This window comes from Hyposmocoma kahamanoa, unplaced genomic scaffold (genome assembly GCF_003589595.1).
Source record: "Hyposmocoma kahamanoa isolate Upper Pololo Valley unplaced genomic scaffold, ASM358959v1 100021, whole genome shotgun sequence".
NCBI lineage: Eukaryota > Metazoa > Arthropoda > Insecta > Lepidoptera > Cosmopterigidae > Hyposmocoma > Hyposmocoma kahamanoa.
Window position 1 is genome coordinate 10,483,089 of NW_020653200.1, and position 18,508 is coordinate 10,501,596.

The 18,508-nt window shown below is 33.6% G+C and overlaps 1 protein-coding gene across 1 annotated transcript; it reads left to right on the forward strand.

Annotated features, from left to right (window-relative positions):
- The first annotated feature begins 249 nt into the window (after window positions 1-249).
- Window positions 250-17,112, forward strand: LOC113226919 (TPPP family protein CG45057-like). The gene is made up of 3 exons (XM_026459729.1): window positions 250-439; window positions 10,295-10,509; window positions 16,807-17,112. Exons 2-3 carry the CDS (start codon window positions 10,319-10,321, stop codon window positions 16,997-16,999), a joined length of 384 nt encoding a protein of 127 aa, XP_026315514.1. The 5' UTR covers window positions 250-439; window positions 10,295-10,318; the 3' UTR covers window positions 17,000-17,112.
- Window positions 17,113-18,508: the final 1,396 nt, after the last annotated feature.

Genomic DNA, 18,508 nt, shown 5'->3' on the forward strand with positions numbered 1-18,508 from the left:
TTCGTAGAAAAGCCAAAACTGAGATATCAAAAAATATAACATTTTGGTTGTAATTTTCTCAATTTTCATTAAATATTCTTAAACTTTTCTTTTTTGTTGATACTGAACAATATATACTTTTTTAATTTCATTCTATGACATAATATATTTTTCGTCTAAATAGACGATTTTAAAACTTTCTTGTCATAGATAAGTATGTAAACACTGCCTTTAGTTACGCGTTGCTATGATACCAAGTTTTTATACGCCACGGACATGCCACAGAATATAACGTAATACATAAATAATCCGCTTTGATCTAAACAAAACTGACACTGGATAGTGACCGCTATTAAGGAAAAATATTAATAATAAATACTACGTTACTAACAACAGCTATAAGACGTTATAGACTTATCAGTATTTTAAGTTACAATAAGAACTAACAGTTTTTAATCAGGTAAGCCCAGACAATCATTGATTCTAAAATATAAATATATAAATATAGACATCGGATAATGGGAACTTATCTAAAATTGTTTAGAGACCTACCAACAAATGTACAATGGTTCTAATACAAAATGCACGTAAAAATGTCTAGTGTTAATCTATATAAATGTAGTGACATGTATAGAAATATAAAAAAAAACTACAATTTAATTTAAATTGCAATGTCACTGCTTCATTTTGCAACAATTTATAGGGCCTAAAATTCATCATATTCAGCTTCCAGCGAAAACTACTTGAACACTGTTGTGTTCAAGTAGTTTTCGCTGGAAGTTGTTGTACAGCAGTGTAGCTTTTATAGTAAATGTTAATTAATTTACATTAATTATGTAGAATTTATGAAATAAATTCTATGTAAAAAGTAATTTATTCGTCAAATTTTATTTTAAGGCATTCATAACAGGTCCCTTAGCCTGCAATACAACTACACTAGCGCTTGATCCAGTCCTCCATACGTTTTTCGTAAGTTGATTGAGTTATGGCCTTCAACTCCTTCAGCGAATTTCTTTTATATCTGCAATGGACTCGAAACGCCTTCTTCGAATTGATAATTTTAGTCTCGGGAATAGGAAAAAGTCAGACGGACCTATATCAACGGTGGTTGGTCGATGACATTCGTCGAGTTTTTGGCTAGAAACAAGGTTTACACAATAGCACCAATTATGACTTTTTGCTTTATCATGATGCAAAATTCATGAATTGTTACTCCTACAAATCCGGCCGTTTTTGGTGGATATTCGCCTAAACAAAGTTCTTTGTTTATCGTTAGTCCCTCTGGAAGAAATTCGTAGTGCACCACAACTGCGGCAGATCGAATCGAAGAAAATTATCGGCATAATTTTAATTTTCGAGCGATTCTGACGGGGTATTTTGTGATTCGCCTCGTTTTCGAGATGCCATTCCGAAGACTTGGCTTGTTTGCAAATCGTACTCGTGAACCCAGTGTCTCATGACCAGCTATTATTATACGTTTCGTGTAGGTGGAGTCCGTAAAAGTTCGAGAAATCATGTCTAGAGCAATCTCCTTTCGACGAGCCTTTTGAACAGAATCGTAGACACTCAAAATACAAAGACAGCGATTTTAATAATTACACTGAGTTACAGATAGCGCTCAAGTTTCCCTGGTAAATCTGAATACAGTGCTACCAACTTACAGAAAAAAGAGGTCGTTAAGTTAGCTGCGGGTCATGAAATTTGTAAATTCCCGGTACTTTTTGCATAGAGTAGTATGTTGTTCAAATTTACACATTGACTTACAAATAAATGGACGACGGGTCTAATACAAAAACCACGAAAAAAATGTCCCAACTCAACCTATTTAAACGTAGTGACATGTAAAGGAATATGAAAAACCTAAAACGTTGAATTTAAATTGTAATGTCATCGCAGTACTGTCTAATTTTGCTTGCAATAATTGAAAGGCGCAAAAACACCACATTCAGCTTCTACTCGAAACTTACCAAAATGCACTATATGTAGCTTCTAGTGAAAAGTACTTGAACACAGGTATAATGGAGTAGCCTTTATTATTTATAAACAAATTTTATATGTAAATGTTGAATTTTATACAATGCCAGTCATTACGACCTAGGGTGTCTGATTTTTTTTCTTGAGTTTCGAGAAATCTCGTACCCGATTTCTCTATTATTCGCGATTTTTTTTAAAAACCGTAAAAAATCAGCTCTATCAACTATAAAACTAAATCTGAACTTTTCGAAAGTTGTTGAGTTGTGCCCCGAAATTAATTCCATCGTTCTCGCTCCCAGGTTCGATTCCCGGTAGAACCAATTTTGGAAATGAACTTTTGTAAATTGCTTCTGCTCTGGGATTCTGTTGCTCTGATACTCACGGGGAGTATGTACACAGAGTTCCCTAGTTTCAGACCAGGTGATTGTCTTACAATAGAATAACATCTTACAATAAGACCAGAACCATTTAGAAAAGTTAATTTGTTAAATTGATCCTACCGGTATCGAACCCGGGAACTTCTCATCCAGTGCCCACAGTGCAAACCGTCAGGCTATCAAGGTTATACTATTTGTATTATTATGCATTGTTTGCATGTGAAAGCTACAAATTGCTTAAACTTAAAAAAAAAATCCTATTTTATTTGCAGTGTCAGTCTGCTTTCATTACCTTCTTTGTTTCTTAAGTTGGTATTTTTTGTCATTCATCCAACTTTTGATTTTTAATGCATTTTGGCGGTGTAAGATGTTCTCTGTTAATACTTGTCACTTTCTCCCTAAGTTCAAGCTATGTTTACTGGATAAATTCCTGTATTCTCTCCTTTCTATGCACAGTTCACTCATTGATATAATCACATACCAAAGCTTTAATATAAATTTAATAAAATTTAATATAATGACTAGGCACCAAAAACCAGTTCTTACTAGCAATGTTGGCAAAGCTGTTTTTTTTTTAATTTTCGTAAGCCTTTGCTGGTTACGTACATACCCGTTTGTCTGAAATGAGCCGAGCAAACAAATTTGTACATTTTCGGGATTAAATGTTCTTCTCGTCGCGATTCAGCCATTGTATTACTCCATAGTGAGCAAAGTATAGGATCTCGAGGAAAACTGAAATAAATACATTTATTATGCCATGCCATAAGAAATGTACCGACGTTTCGATTTTCTTAAATTCAAATTCAACTTAAAGCCAAATTTTCATAATCCTGACAACCGATTCATAATAAAACCGTTATGCTTTAGGGAGTTTTAGATGCTTATTACAAAGAAAAGACTAAGTTAGCTTAGGTTTGTTTTGTAATATTCTAAAGAAAAAACTAAAAAAATACTTTCGGGATTATGGAAATTCATGCAAACGTTATTTCGGGCAAATGTATTTTCGGTCTTCTGATTCGTAACCCCAAGCCGTAGAAAGAGTACAATAATATTTGAAAGTATTGCTAACATGTATTAAAAAATATTTTAATAATGATATTAGCATCAATGAAATTTTTGTTCTAAATATTTCAAACGCTTGTGTTTGAAACAATTGAAATTGACGTGATGGGTCTCGTTCAGTCTTTACGCAAGCTATGAGTCGGAAAGAGACAGTTAGCTATTTCATTATTTTGATTGCTTTTGTAATTTATATTTACGATTAATTTAAATATAAATTAAATACTATATTTGTATACTAGTGCATAAAATAACACTTTTAAATGATAACTATGATAACACAATGTAGTACTTACTGAAAATATGATATACCATCCTGTTTTTTCACTTTAGTTGAGTAATTTTTACAAGGTTTTACTACACAATACGGCATCATTGACAAGCGCGCTGTCAGTCGAACAAACGAAGACTAAAGCGTGAATGACGCTCTGTATACGATTTTAACGCCCTATAAGTTCGGACACTTTTTAGCGAGGACTCTACGTCCATATAATTGTAAGTCAATGAATTTACATAAAGAAATAATAAAGGCATGTGTCATTGACTAGATCAATGGCATGTGAACATTATATCCATATAATTTTTTTTATTCTTACAGCTGTTTTATTGTGAGAGTTAAAAAAAATTAACTAGAAAGTTTCAGCTTTTCCAAATAAGAACAAAATTATCACAACTGTAATTTTATTTACAGTTATGATTTTTTTTCTTAAAAAATTACCTTTAATCGCTCTTATGTAATATTTTCCAAATGCACTTTAGACGTTTTATTTTTCCAGTGCCGATATGTATTTCATTTAAGAGGATAGCATTTTATAATATTGTTGCTGCTTTCAGCGGTAACGCGACGGCTATTGACTGTCCAAGACAGCACTCGTTTATTAACATTTCTGAACTTAATTCTAAATATTTGTAATTTTTAGAGAACCTTAAAGTATAAAATACTGTTTTGCATTTTGAGGTACAAAGAAATATTTAGATTTGTAAGTAATACCATCGGTAATACTGATAATTAAAAGGAGTTTTCTATTTCTCTTATGACCTTTGTCTTTTTTTTAATAAAAATATTGTAAATGCTTTCAAAGTCATGAAAAATCGGTACATACATAGTCTGGTTTTCTTTGGACGAAAATTATCGATTTGTTTCCGTATAATTTTTTAAACAAGATAATAGAAATGAAAATTAATATACTCGATGTTATAACCACATTCCAATATATTGTTCTCAAGATCGATTATATAATGCAAAATTATCTTTTTACTTTTTACAGCACGACATCACGATGATGTAAAATCAAAATTAATAAATTAAATACCTGGTCTCGCTTGTAACTTTAAGTTATCTCAATACACAAACTTGATGCCTCTTTAGAACTTGTTTCACGAGTTATTAAAAAACCGAGATTATGCTGCGTCCGCACTTTCTCTTTTAAAGCCTGAAGGATCCTTGATTCTAAATTCCGACAAGTAGAACGACTATGGGGAAAAAGAGTATTATAACCAATTTCTGGCATTGATCGTTACGAATATCGAAATACGTAGTATAATGAAATGCTCATTAAATCAAACCACTTTCATTAAAAACCAATTAGAGTATAACTGGTAAATAAGCGAGTGAAAGTATCGCTTCATCGAATCGCATCGCTTTTTTCACATTGTCCGATTAGTCAAGGACATGTAATACACGAGAATTAATATAATTCCTTTTATTTGTAAGTCAATGATTCCTTTCATAGTACTAAGCATATATTTTATTTTATTTGCGTACATGTATTGCACATATGTTATTTTTTTATATTATATTTCACTTATGTAATAGAGAGTACGTGTACCCAATTACAGTATCGCAGAATACGATATTCATGCGTTTTTCTCAAATTTCAATAACTGACTTAATAATAGATCCACTATACAAAAGCGAGAGGAGTAGGTACGCAACATCAAGGCAACCACCTTCGTTTTTATATAACAATTTTTTTCTTCTTCTTAGAGTGCTTCTACAATCCTGAAGGTTGGCTGTCAGCTTTCCGTATTTGTCTCTATCAGCAGCCAACTGGAACAGCTGTTCAACGGAGGCAATGCCACTCGCGGATGTTCCGCAGCCACGATTTCTTTCTTCGCCCAAAGCGTCTCTTTCCCTGGATTGTGTCCATCATTATGAGCTGTAGCAGCGTGTATCTATTGTTCCTGATCACGTGGCAAAGGTATTCTCTTTTGCGGCCTTTTGATAGATGGCATCATTTTTCGGGACATATGAACTTGCTGAAGCGCGGTTTCGTTGGTGATCCTCTGTGTCCAACCAATGCGCAATATGCGACGGTAGCATCACATTTCAAACACCTGCAGGCGTCTTGTAGTGTCTTCTTTTAAGGTCCACGTTTCGCAGCCGTACGTGATGGCCAGATGTAACATAAATGTAGTCTGACTCGGAGCTTTATGTTCAGTTTACGACAGCACAGAACTTTCCTAGTTTTGTTAAAAAGACTCGAGATTTCTATCTGGGTCTTGATTCCCTGATCAGATTCCCATGCTTCATTTACCGAACCCCCAAATACTTATACAACATATTAATATAACTCAAAATAAGACTTATACGCACAATGATATTACTCATGTATTCGCCTTAATTTCTTACTAATCACCCATTGACTTATAATCACCACAATTATGTGGGTATTAGAAATGTGTAGGTGTCAATCCATCTACTTTCTACCACGGTTCTATTTATGTACTTTATTTGTAATGCAAAAATATTTCCACGAATGTCTCCAGACTTTATTTTTTTAAATTCCATGTAATCGATTCTGGGGGCCTACTATGAGCTTATAAGCGGCCAGCTAAGTTCCATGAAATTCACTTGACTTGGTAAAACTGAATTGTTTTAATTCGTATCATGATTTATACAAAGTTGAACGGGAATGGCATGACAGGATGATGAGTTTTACTTTTTAAACGTTAATTATTGTCTCTGGCTGGCTGGCTGATATCTAATAAAAGCGAGATGGAACTACATACTAAATCATATGAAAGAAATAGACAGATTATATAATATAATATGAGAATAATTAAATATTTTTCATTGACTTACAATTATATGGACGTCGGGTCCGCGCTAAAAAGTGTCCGCATTTGAAAGGCGCTAAAATCGTATACAGAGCGCCAAACTCCGCTTTAGTCTTCATTTGTTCGACTGACAGCGCGATACTGCGATGACATTATAATTTAAATTTCGAATAGGTTGACTTGGGACATTTTTTTCGTGGTTTTTGTATTAGACCCGTCATCCATTTATTTGTAAGTCAATGATATTTTTATTAATTTTATTATTGACTTATTGTGTTGTTTTGTAATATCGGCAACTTTTCAATCATACTTTACAATTTGTCGTACGACAAAATTACATGTCATGTCTAGTCATTATCATTGAAATGAATAAGGTGAGTTTGTAATTTGATAACATAATTGGAAAGTATCTTGTATTGGTACATTTTCATTGATTGTAATAAAGTCAAATTTGGCAATATTCAAAAGTCATTTTGCGATATTCGCTAAGTCAATAAAATTATTAAAATTATTAAAATTCCATTTAAAAATTGCAACAACATTCATGCCAATAATTTATCAACAAAACTTTAAAGATTGGAAACCCGAACTAAAACATTTCAAATACGCTCAATAGTTAATAGTATTTGGGCATTTCTCCAAAGTCGTAATTTTCTGTGTCCATGCACTAAACTCCACTTATTTATCAAAACAAAAATCTTCAAAAAGTAGAGTGTATAATATAGGTTGAAAACTAACTGGAGAACACAAAATCTTCCCAATAAACTTTTCGGACCTAATGGAAAAAAAAATCAGAAATGCCTACAACCTGACACCGGTGACGTGTCCCGAATGCAGAATCTAACACCATCTTACAGACACTTTTGTTGAAACAACTGGCCTACCTGATTTTATATTGGCTCTATAATACGTTAAAAACTTTTGCGGGCATGGGCATAACAACTCACGAAAGTTATATCGCAATCGACTGTGGAACGCAGACAGGACAAACATTCAGATATTTATTTTTAATTTATAAATAAATGTATTATATATATCAATCACCCATTTTGAAAATAAATACAATATTATGATATATATGATCATTATATAAGAGTTTAATAATTTATTTATGTAATTATGCCATGGAGCTTATATCAGCAAATTTACGAATCTTGTTGGATGATCAATACGTACCTATGACTCGGTTATATCGTATTCCAAAGTTACAATTACCATGACAGGGACAATATTACTATAAAAAACCCTGAAAAAATTGTCCCATCGTGCAAAAAATGCAGATTGCGCCACACGTCGCCGACAAGTGCAATTAGTGTAGATTAGTTATTTACGTGTATATTGTTATATTGTACGTATGGTTAATCCTTAAGGTTTATATGGGTCATGTGGCCTCAAATAAATGTCTAAATAAAAAAATAAAATGTTAAAACAATGATAACTTTCTTAATTTATGATTGCACAAATATTTTAATAAATATAGAGCACGCGATTGGCTTCTTCAGGCTGTGGTGTGACCTCATGAAATTCAAATAGAAGATAATGAGGAATTTAAAATTAGCCAAATTATTTTAATATAGTGATCACATAGGTATTTTATTACCGGTATACGGTGTGTTTTTTAACCGGTACGGTATGGGGAAATCCGAAACTATTTAGAGATACAGTGAAACAGTCTTAGGAACCATTAAGTATTTTTGTGTGAAAACAATTTTGGCATAGTCGATATACTTTCGAGATCACGTTGTCAGTGTGATTGTAACACACTATTTATTATTAATTTTTTTTTTTGAACTAGGAAAGACATTAACACCATTGATACAAGTCCTGCTAACACCCTTTTATAATACTTTGTATACTTGACGTATAGTACCTAGGTTGAAGAAAATTTTTTGTTACCAAGTAAAAAGTCTTAGAAGATACGAAAATGTGTATAAACAGTATAGCAATACGAGCTCGGTCAGGGCCACAATTCTACGTTGAAGGATCATCAGACCAATCCCAAGTATCACTCGATCGCCCTCCGCCGTTAGTCGCCACGCGTTGCGAACGAGGGATATTCGACACTTCGTTTCTTACCATCTGTACTCTTCATTTACATATTGATTCTTAATGTATAAATTAAAAATAAACTATAAGGTGTTATCAAGCTAATACAATAGTTTTTACCATTGATTTCATCTACATGAAATCGTCGGTGTTTTGTGAAAATATTTACATCCTGTTTTAAAATTCACCTTTGGTATTAATTTAAGTTTGATTTAAAATGGAATTTTAAAACGGAACGTAAATATTTCAAAACAGTCGTTAATACAAAACTAGCGGCTCTGAAAAAAAAAATCAACGAAATTTCGATTACACCCTTTCTATAGAAAGCCGACGAATCTTCATGTCCACTGAACTTGTGACGAAGTTATTGAAATTATGTGGACAAAAACGTTACAGAATACAATACGAAACAAATGGCCTATTTAGGTACTATTCGTTATGGATAACTTATTCGTTATTTACCTAAACTTAAATAACCAATAAATTAAGCATAACGAATGGTACCTAAATAGGCCGCGTCGGGCAGAACTATAAAAAAATAATACATTTCGCGACAGTTCAACAAAAAATTTCGCACACTTGCTGTAATGAAGTCACATCAGCAAAATAACAACTTTTCAATAGAGAGGTTTAGAGTAAGGTCACTATCTTGCATACTAAATTTAATTTAATTTTTATTTTATCTATTTATGAATTTTTTGACGATTGGTTTTACAAATTTTATATTTTAATGTAATTCTGTCAAATCAATTAATTGCAAAAAAATGCAGTAACAATGAGATTAGTTTTGTTTTCCTTTAAGTTACTTTTTTAAATTTATGTTATTTATTAGGTTTTAATTTTAAATTTTTTTATTCGTTTCTAATTTTTAATTTTAATATACTATTTCTATGCATATTTGTTGGGTCCGAAATAAATGATTTGATTAAAGATTCTACGAACAAATTAGTCAATAACTTATATTAATAGGACTTATTCATAAAACGACTTCTCTTGAAAAATCCTGGTCGCTATAACTTTTGTGTGCTTAAATAGGAGAATCATAAAATTTCACATATGCATTTGTTTATTCCAAATAGGCGCCTTGACGTCGAGTTGCGGACACCAGCCCGTTACACCAAGTACCAAGTAGTTTATTTCAAGTACCTAGTTCATATTATTTCCATGACTTTCATGTTTGTCGGTACGTCAATGATTTCATGTGACATAAACTCTTTTGACGCATGATCAGATTTGGCTTTGTTTGGGATACTCCCACTGTAACAAGATCCTTCGCGGTGCGGAGAAAAAGAAAATCCCACTGTTTGATTATGGGTCAAAAAGGTAAACAGTAGCTATTTTTAATGATTTTTTTTATTATGTCAAGTGACGGGGCGAACGAGTTGTGGGCTTGGTGGTAAGCGACACGCTTGTCCAAAACAGTTGCAGTGCCACTTAGAGCTTTAAATCACAAAGATCTGAGGGGCACTACCTCTGCACCCGTCACCCTGATACATAAGTTGACAAGTCCCAAGTGCCTGTAATTTCACCAACACCCTTACCCTTCAAAACTGGAACGCAGTAATGCTCACATCACGGATTGCCAGCAGAAATAGGTAAGGTCGCAGTACTTCTCTATACGAACTCTTTCACAGGTAGCTCTACTGCTACTAAAAAAGCAAAATTTGCAAAAAAATATGGCTCACAAAATTTCGTATAAGTTGTAATTATTTTTCTCATATCTTTGTTACTTTATTTAAGAGCGGTCACTGAAGTTATAAATTAGTTTTCGTTTCACAACTAGGTAATTTTATTTCCAGCCGTCGCCACTACGAAACCAAGCAATGGGAGATGAGGAAGCTGCTACACTTGATGGACAATTTTACGAGTTCGCAAAATTTTTTGACCTCAAAAAAGAGCGAGATGGGACTTTAATAACACTTTATAGGAGCGACTATTGGCTGCGGCAGGCGAAGGTGTTAGACGACAGAAAACTGACTATGACAGACACAGGACTTATGTGGTGGAAATATCCGTAGGTATTTTAAGAGCTGACACATTTTAAACTCAAATCTGGTTGCGGTAGTATATACTATCAATTGACGTCAATATTCGAGTCGCGATGATAGTAAAATAAATAACATGTATTAAAATATTATTGCAAGTCCTATATAATTTTAAAAACACAGATTTCGCAATTATTTATTGCATTTTTGTAGGGTTTCGTAATCCGACTTGGGTTTCTTAGAGTATGGTGACACTGTACGCCATTGTCATTTGCTCCTTCACTAACTCGTTAATTTAATAAAGATATTTATTCATTCTCGCAAAAGGACGTCACTTTAAGTGAGAGACTGGAGTCCTAGAATAGATAACTGGATCTTTGCTACAGATGTACAGGCTCCTACCCTACAATTCATATATTTTTAAGAAAAAGTAACTACGCTAGGTGAACGCTACGCTATAATAGTATAATAATCTACAATAATGGTGACGAGTCGAGAGTGTGTGCGTGTGCATGTACGCTCGTTGGTACGTGTATATACATGCATATGTAAGTATTGTGTGTGCGTGTGTGTATGCATAAGTGCATGTGTGCGTGTGTGTATGCATACATGCGTGTGTGCATGCGTGTGTGTGTGTGTGTGTGCGTTTGTAAATTCTTTAACAAGGTCACAGAAAACATCAATAGCGTTCTGGGACCTTTACCAAGCATCAAAGATGTGTTTTAGTATCGCTACCTTCGCATCGCTAGTCGATCTACCACTAGTAAATCCGTATTGTTCACTATGAAAAATATGATTCCTACCGAAATAGGTCAGTAATTGAGTCAGCATAACCTTTTCGAATATTTTACTTAAAGCTGGTAAAATAGGACCTATAGTTGCTAGGATCAACTTTCCTACTGCTTTTAAATAACCTTGCTGTATTTCATAAAATGGGGAAAAACACCTTCGTCAACGCACCAAATAAAAGCTACAGCTAAATGTGGGGAAATTAGATCAATAACTGAGTCTATAACTTTAGTTGATATGTCCCAGAAATCTTCAGTTTTTTTAACATGTATTGATTTAAAAGCTTTTATGTTATGTCTTGTGGTTTAACATGACGGAAGTTAAATAAACTGCCACAAACGTTAACATTTTGCTTTAGGAGATCAATAGCACGAGAAGGGGGAAATTTAATGATTCTGTAGTGTTCACAGCAATTTCCGAAAAGAACGATTCAAAACCTTGGGCTATCTTGGCGATCTTGTCTTTAGATTTTATAAGTTTGCTGTCTAATTCTAAAACTATATCTCTATCGTGTTGTTTAACATTGCCTGACTCTTTATTTATTATGCTCCAAGTAGTTTTAGATTTATTTATCGATTGTCTAATTTTGTCGCTGTGCAACTTAACCTTAGCAGCTACACATACTTTTTTAATTCCTTCTGTGGTAATCAGTCTGCAGAGAAATTGTTCTACCTTCTTGCTCAATTTACAATTAAAAGATACCAATTGGCCACTATGGTCTGATCTTAAGCAATTTATTATTGATTTAGACACTGCGTCTGTATTACAAAAGATGTTATCAATACAAGTAGAAGAGGAGGAAGTGATGCGAGTTGGTTCTAAGAAAAGATTAATCAATTTAAAACGAATTAATTTACATTGAAATCTCCACATATTACTACGTTTTTTTTGAATCCGCTTTAAACTATCTTCCATAATTAATTCAAACTCGTTAAAAGTAGCAGAGGGGCGGCCTGTATACACATAAGACGACAAACTGATCTAATTCCACACATGAAATGTCAATAGTTCGTTCAGTAGAAAGATATGTGATATCCTTACGCTCTTTAAATTTTAAGTTACGTTTAATAATAATCATGGATCCGCCTCTACTTAAGCTCTTTCTTTTGAACGAACTGACTATTACATAATTTTCTATGTTGTTAAGTGCTTCGTAGTCTTTCAGCCAGTGTTCTGTAACACAAAACACGTCATCGGAAATATCGTGCAAAAAAAGGCTTATTTCTAATGTTTTGCCAGAAAAGCCTTGATGTACTACATGGAAACGATTAGACTTTTCTATTGTCGTGTTTTTCAGTTTAAATTATGGTTAGTGATAAGTATACTGTTGCTACTTAAAGTAGGAGCATTGTCGTGGGACTGTGTTATATCTTCTATAACAGCGTCCTTATTATTAAAAGATAGCAAACTAGCTATAATTATGTCTCAGATACCTTATGGGTAAAAGTAAATTATCCTCAAAAGGTTTTAAGTTCCTTACGAACTTATTAATGTCAGAACAAAGTATAACGTCACTATGACGGCAACTCAAATTATGAATGTGCGAATTTATGTTATATATATACTTATTAAGAGCGATGCCTAGGTTAGAGCAGTAAGGGAATGCACTTAGTATGATTTTTATAAATAAATAAATTTACACACACCCTTTTTTCACATTTCACATTTCTCATGAATTCTCAAGAACACGTCAATGCTACTATTTACTTCTTTTTTACTAATGTTATAAACGTTGGCTCGATTGTCCATTTGACCTCTGAATCGTGAGCTCTAAGGCTTGTCCCATCGATGCATCAAAATCTCGAAAGAACATTTGCTCTAACGATCAACAGCCAAAAAAGTGATTTCTCGAAAAAGGGGACGGAGCCTCTTGTTCTCGCCTTGAAATGTAAAAAAAAATACAAATTTAAATATAAAAATATAATATTTTCTAGAACATTCTATAAAAATTTATATTTTCCGAGCACTTATATTCCATCAAACGGCATTCTATCTTAAGTAGGTAACGCCCTTAAAAACTACCTTAAAATGGAGAGATATTATCTATACATCGTTTTTATAAATTAACTTAGGTGATCGTTAATTGTAAAAAACATTTAGCAAAAACCAAAATTTCAATTTCTATCATTACCATTATTTGAACAAATTAACTTTATTGCTTTAAAAAAACAATAGAAAACCTCAAATTAAAAAATAGTTTCATAACATAAAGTATGTTTTTTTTGCGTATGATTTCATTATCCGATTGCGATAAAACATCAGTTGTTGTGCAAGAAGAGGACAGGCACCAGTCCAGCAGTGGGAAGTGTATGGATTTAGTAGTGTCGACTCCTGTATTTGAGTTCGAATAAAAAAAATTTTGCCTCTTTTCCAGAACTTCCAAGAGCATAGTATTCAGTTTCCGTGTTAGAACAAACCACGTTTTGTTATTTGTGACTGTACCAATTCACAATGCAAAAGCCGAACCTACTCAGAAACCCTGAATATGACTTTCGATCAGTCTTATCCCCGCCCAATCTGCGTCGGATGAGATTTCAACTTTACACTACCTCTCTTAAAATTGAGTCCGTAGCTAGTTGTTCCTGAACGATACCGCAGAACACGTATAGCTGCGAGCCTATGCGATTAATTATAACAAGTGTTATATTGGCTGAGTTTACTGCGCGCAAATGCAATATCTGGACGTGTGTAAACAGCGAGATACATTAAACTACAACTAAGTTTCTGTTTTGGAAACCGCGTACCGATTATTTCTGCTTTCAATTGACCTCCGTTAGGAGTCGCTATTTTGTAACAATCTTATAATGATGATGAATTCATAATTTTTTTAATAGATGGACATCGGGTTTAATACAAAAACCACGAAAAAAAATGTCCGAAGTTAACCTATACACACGTAGTGACATGTAACGAAATATAAAAAACTAAAACATTTAATTTAAATTGTAACGTCATTGCAGTACTGCCTAATTTTGCTTGAAACAATTTAAGGGCCCAAAAACACCATATTCAGCTTCTACTGGAAATTTAACAAAATGCATCATATTAAGTTTCGACTGAAAATTACTTGAACACAAGAGTACTGGAGTAGCTTACTCGTAAATATGAATTAATTTTTATATATATTATTGTCGAATTTTGTACAAATTATAAAATTTTGTACAAATTGTACAAGGTATAAAGAGTTGGGAGTATAAAGATACATACATACAAATATTACTACTAATGTGAAAATAAGCGTGTACTATAAGAAATGTACCGATATTCCAACTAAACGTAAACTCAAATATTCGTAATCCCGGAAACCAATTTACAGTAAATCCGTTACGCTTTCGAGTAATTTTCATGCTTTTCACAAATACAAAATTAGTTTTTGTTTTGTAATCTTCATAAAAAAATACATTTGATATTATGAAAATTGGAGCTAACGTTTTCGGGCAAATGTATTTTCTGACTTCTGATAGGTAATCCCAAGCCGTAAAACGAGCACAACAATATTTTGTTAGCCATTGCTTACGTTTAATAAAAATATCATTTTAAAAATAGAATTAAAAGCAAAGCGACTCTATAGTTTCTTTGTTCTAAATATTTCAATCGCTTGCGGTTCGAATAATTGAAAATGACCAAGAAGTTTATATAAGCTTCTTGAAACTGACGTAATGGGTCTCTTTCCATCTTTGCGCATGCAATGTTTAGAAAAAGGACAGTTAGCTATTTGATTATTTTGTGTGCTTTTGTAATTTATATTTACGATTCAGTTATATATAATTTAAATACGATAAAACTGTACAAAATAACACTTTTAAGAGAGAACTATGATAACATAATATATTTGTTTAGTGAAAATATGATACAAAATCCATGATAACACAATATATTTGTTTAGTGAAAATATGATACAAAATCCTGTTTTTGCACTTTTCTGCCGTAATTTTTACAAGTTATTATTAGGATGCATGATTGACAACCGCGCTGTCACTCGAATAAACGAAGACTGTTGCGAGTTTGACGCTTTGTATGCGATTTTAACGCCCTACATGTGCGGACACTTTTAGCGCGAACCCGACGTCCATTTATTGGTAGGTCAATGCTTTTACAGATAAAAAGAATAAAAACACAGTGTTAGAGTATAGAGTTGTAGAGTGAGTGATGTAGTGAGTAAATGGAAATAGGAGAACATGAAGGCACGAAGTTAGAGGCTTCTGCCCTCGAATGTTGGAGAACGAGGACAAAGGTGCAGGATCGGTGAGCAGAGAGAGACACTACTTATGTTTACACAACACAACAGATATAATAGACAGTAGCAATAGAACAAGTTACAAAGCAGGTAGGTACTTAACGGATGTTCTCACTATCTCGCAAGTTTTGCGAGTCCTGAGAATTGTGACACCAGAATGACTTATACAACAGGAGCCTTTGTGTATTGTTAGTGTAATAACACACCAGGCGGAAAGTCTTATAACTTTCAAACTTGGGTACATATATATTTTTATATTCTTTAGATCAATTGTTAAGGTAGGGTCTTTTAGGTAGGGTATTTTTTACTTTACGAAAAATGTCGTTAGCAAACGCACCAACTCCAATGTGTCCATACTTAAAATTGACGTCAAGTCACGATCATGACATCATACGAGTTCCAAGCCTACATCTCAGATTTTTTTTCTCAAGCGATTAGACATTATACCCATAATTGTATAAGTTTTATAGTAATTTTGTGAGCAAATAATTATTAATTTTAATACAATTATAATATATTTACCTAATAAATTATCTTAATCACCATTGCCTGAAAAAATATTTACTACCAATAAGTACTAGACTATTATTAATATGAACACTACAACATTTTGTAATGGACATAATGTTAAGTGCTTTCTGTAATATTTACGTTTGTTGAACTCAGGTACCTGTCTTTTATATACCTACCTAAGGTACCTGTATTATATATTTCAGACTATAATATATTTTTAGATATTACTTATTTTGTATCGTTTACAGTGGCTAATACTGGATTTATTGTTACTATGAAAATGTAACCCATAGTCAGATTTTCACAGCGCCGCAAATTATAAACTTATTGTGTTAGGTACCTCTTTTACCGTGTGTGCTATTTTTCGAATCCACCACATTATTATCACGAATAGAATTTTAATTTTAAGTTGTCATAACGCTACTGGAATTTCCAGAAATTGCTAGAAATTTCCTGCATGGAGCGATATATATTTTAAGTGTATTTCATTTTATTAAAGTAATAAAGCACACACCAATAGATACCAATAGAGCAACCCTGTATGGCGGGTGCCATGGACACACACAGAAACCACAAATTACACCCAAATTCACGAGAGAAATAAATGTAGGCCATACAAATATTTCTCCCTGCCCGGAAATTGAACCCGGTTCTCCGCGTGGTAATCGAGCATGGTAACCGTTCGGCCACAGAGGCAATTATTAAGTACTTTAAGAACTCTTTATTCTTTATTCTTTAAGAACTCTTTATTTGCATATTATTTATAATCGGACTATCTTTGTTGCAGTAAAACGGAATTAAACTGGGACGAATGGTATGGGATATTAACGGATTTATGCGTGATAAAGTCTTTGGACCAAGAATTTGTTGAACTAGCCCTGACCAACTGCGGCCTGCCCGGAACCTCTACCGTCATTGTGCCACAATACAGATCATTCTTCGACACTTTCAAGCCCAAATCCAAATTACTTGTCGGATAATTTTGGTCATTAAAATTAAGTTTTTATTGAATGTCAGGATATTTAATCACCATGAGATTCAACTATTTTTTTGTGAAATTACTCCACTAGTTTGTTATAATTACTTACACAAAGACCCATCGAGTATATAACCAGAAATAGAGACGAGACGTCATTTAATTTGAAAAGTATTCTGCCAAATCATTTCGGTGACAACTGCACTCCGATTGGTCAGCCCGTATTCGAAACAATGGATGCGTGTCGATTGTGCACGTTGTTAGCTATACAACGTGCACACTAGTTGCTCGCAATTCCATCTCCCTTTCCACAATGTACTAAGAAAATATTTTTGTATGACTGTATCATCATCATCATCAACCCATTAAAAGTCCCACTGTTGAGCCCTTCGCTCCTTCGCTCAGGCGAGGTTTTAGGTCATAATCCGCCACGCTGCATGCGTGTTGTGGATTTCACAAGTTTTCGGTTGTAAACATTCTTTGGTGTGCAGGTTTCATCACGATATTTTTCTTCATTGAAAAGCTCATGGTAAATGGGTCACGTAAATTCCCGGATTCGAACCCACAGCCTATGTTTGAGAGGCTGTAGGTGAAACCATTAGGCTGCCACGGCTCCTATATATGGATGACTGTATACCAGAAATAAATGTATCATTATCTTTGTAATATTAAACTTACCCGCTGAGTTAGCGAGGTCGACGTACTGCTCCACACATGCCGCTTGCATTGTAGATACGCCATTTTGCCCCTTCGAACCCGTCGTTGTCAGGCTCGTCTTGACGTCCTAGTAAAGACTCCGCAATCGCTGATCAGCTAGCTGCAAAAAAAATCTTATCAATCTTTGAAAGATGTAGCAACATTTTGCAATGGCAAGGTTTAAAACCGACTTGAATTGCCAAGGTTAATAATATTTTTTTATTTATTTTGGTCTGTAGATGGCTAACAGCCTCTCCTTTTTATTTCTGAAACCATGGGCGGAAGTCTACAATATTTATCCGAAGTAATAACGATAAAAGCAGGAAAATATAACAAAGTTTCGTTCTAAAATTTAATATTTTAGGCCACGGGGGAGACGAAAATTCAAACATCTATTTTATTTTTATTCTTTAATTTACCAAAAATAACACTTCTGTCAAAATAACTATACAACAAATAACATGAATCAATTAAATGGCACTTATACATAACGTTAATAGATAACCTAATTTCAAACAGCGTTTATATCGGCGACGTAGCATGTAGTCGAGCAAATAGCTCAGCTATCGGATCAAGTCATTGCAACGCTGTCCAAGTCTTTCCAGAAAAGAAGCTGTAAAACCTACGCCAATAAGTCGTCAATTACCTTTAGCCATTTTCCTGACCTGAAAGCAACCATTTGCGCCTTTTTTACATTCTACACCCAAATGATGAAATTTGTAGTATCATACGTATAATACTTTCCCATATCTTCAACATACATTTCACTAAATGTCAGCCCTACGTTGGCACTGCTCGGCTCCTCGACTAAATCATT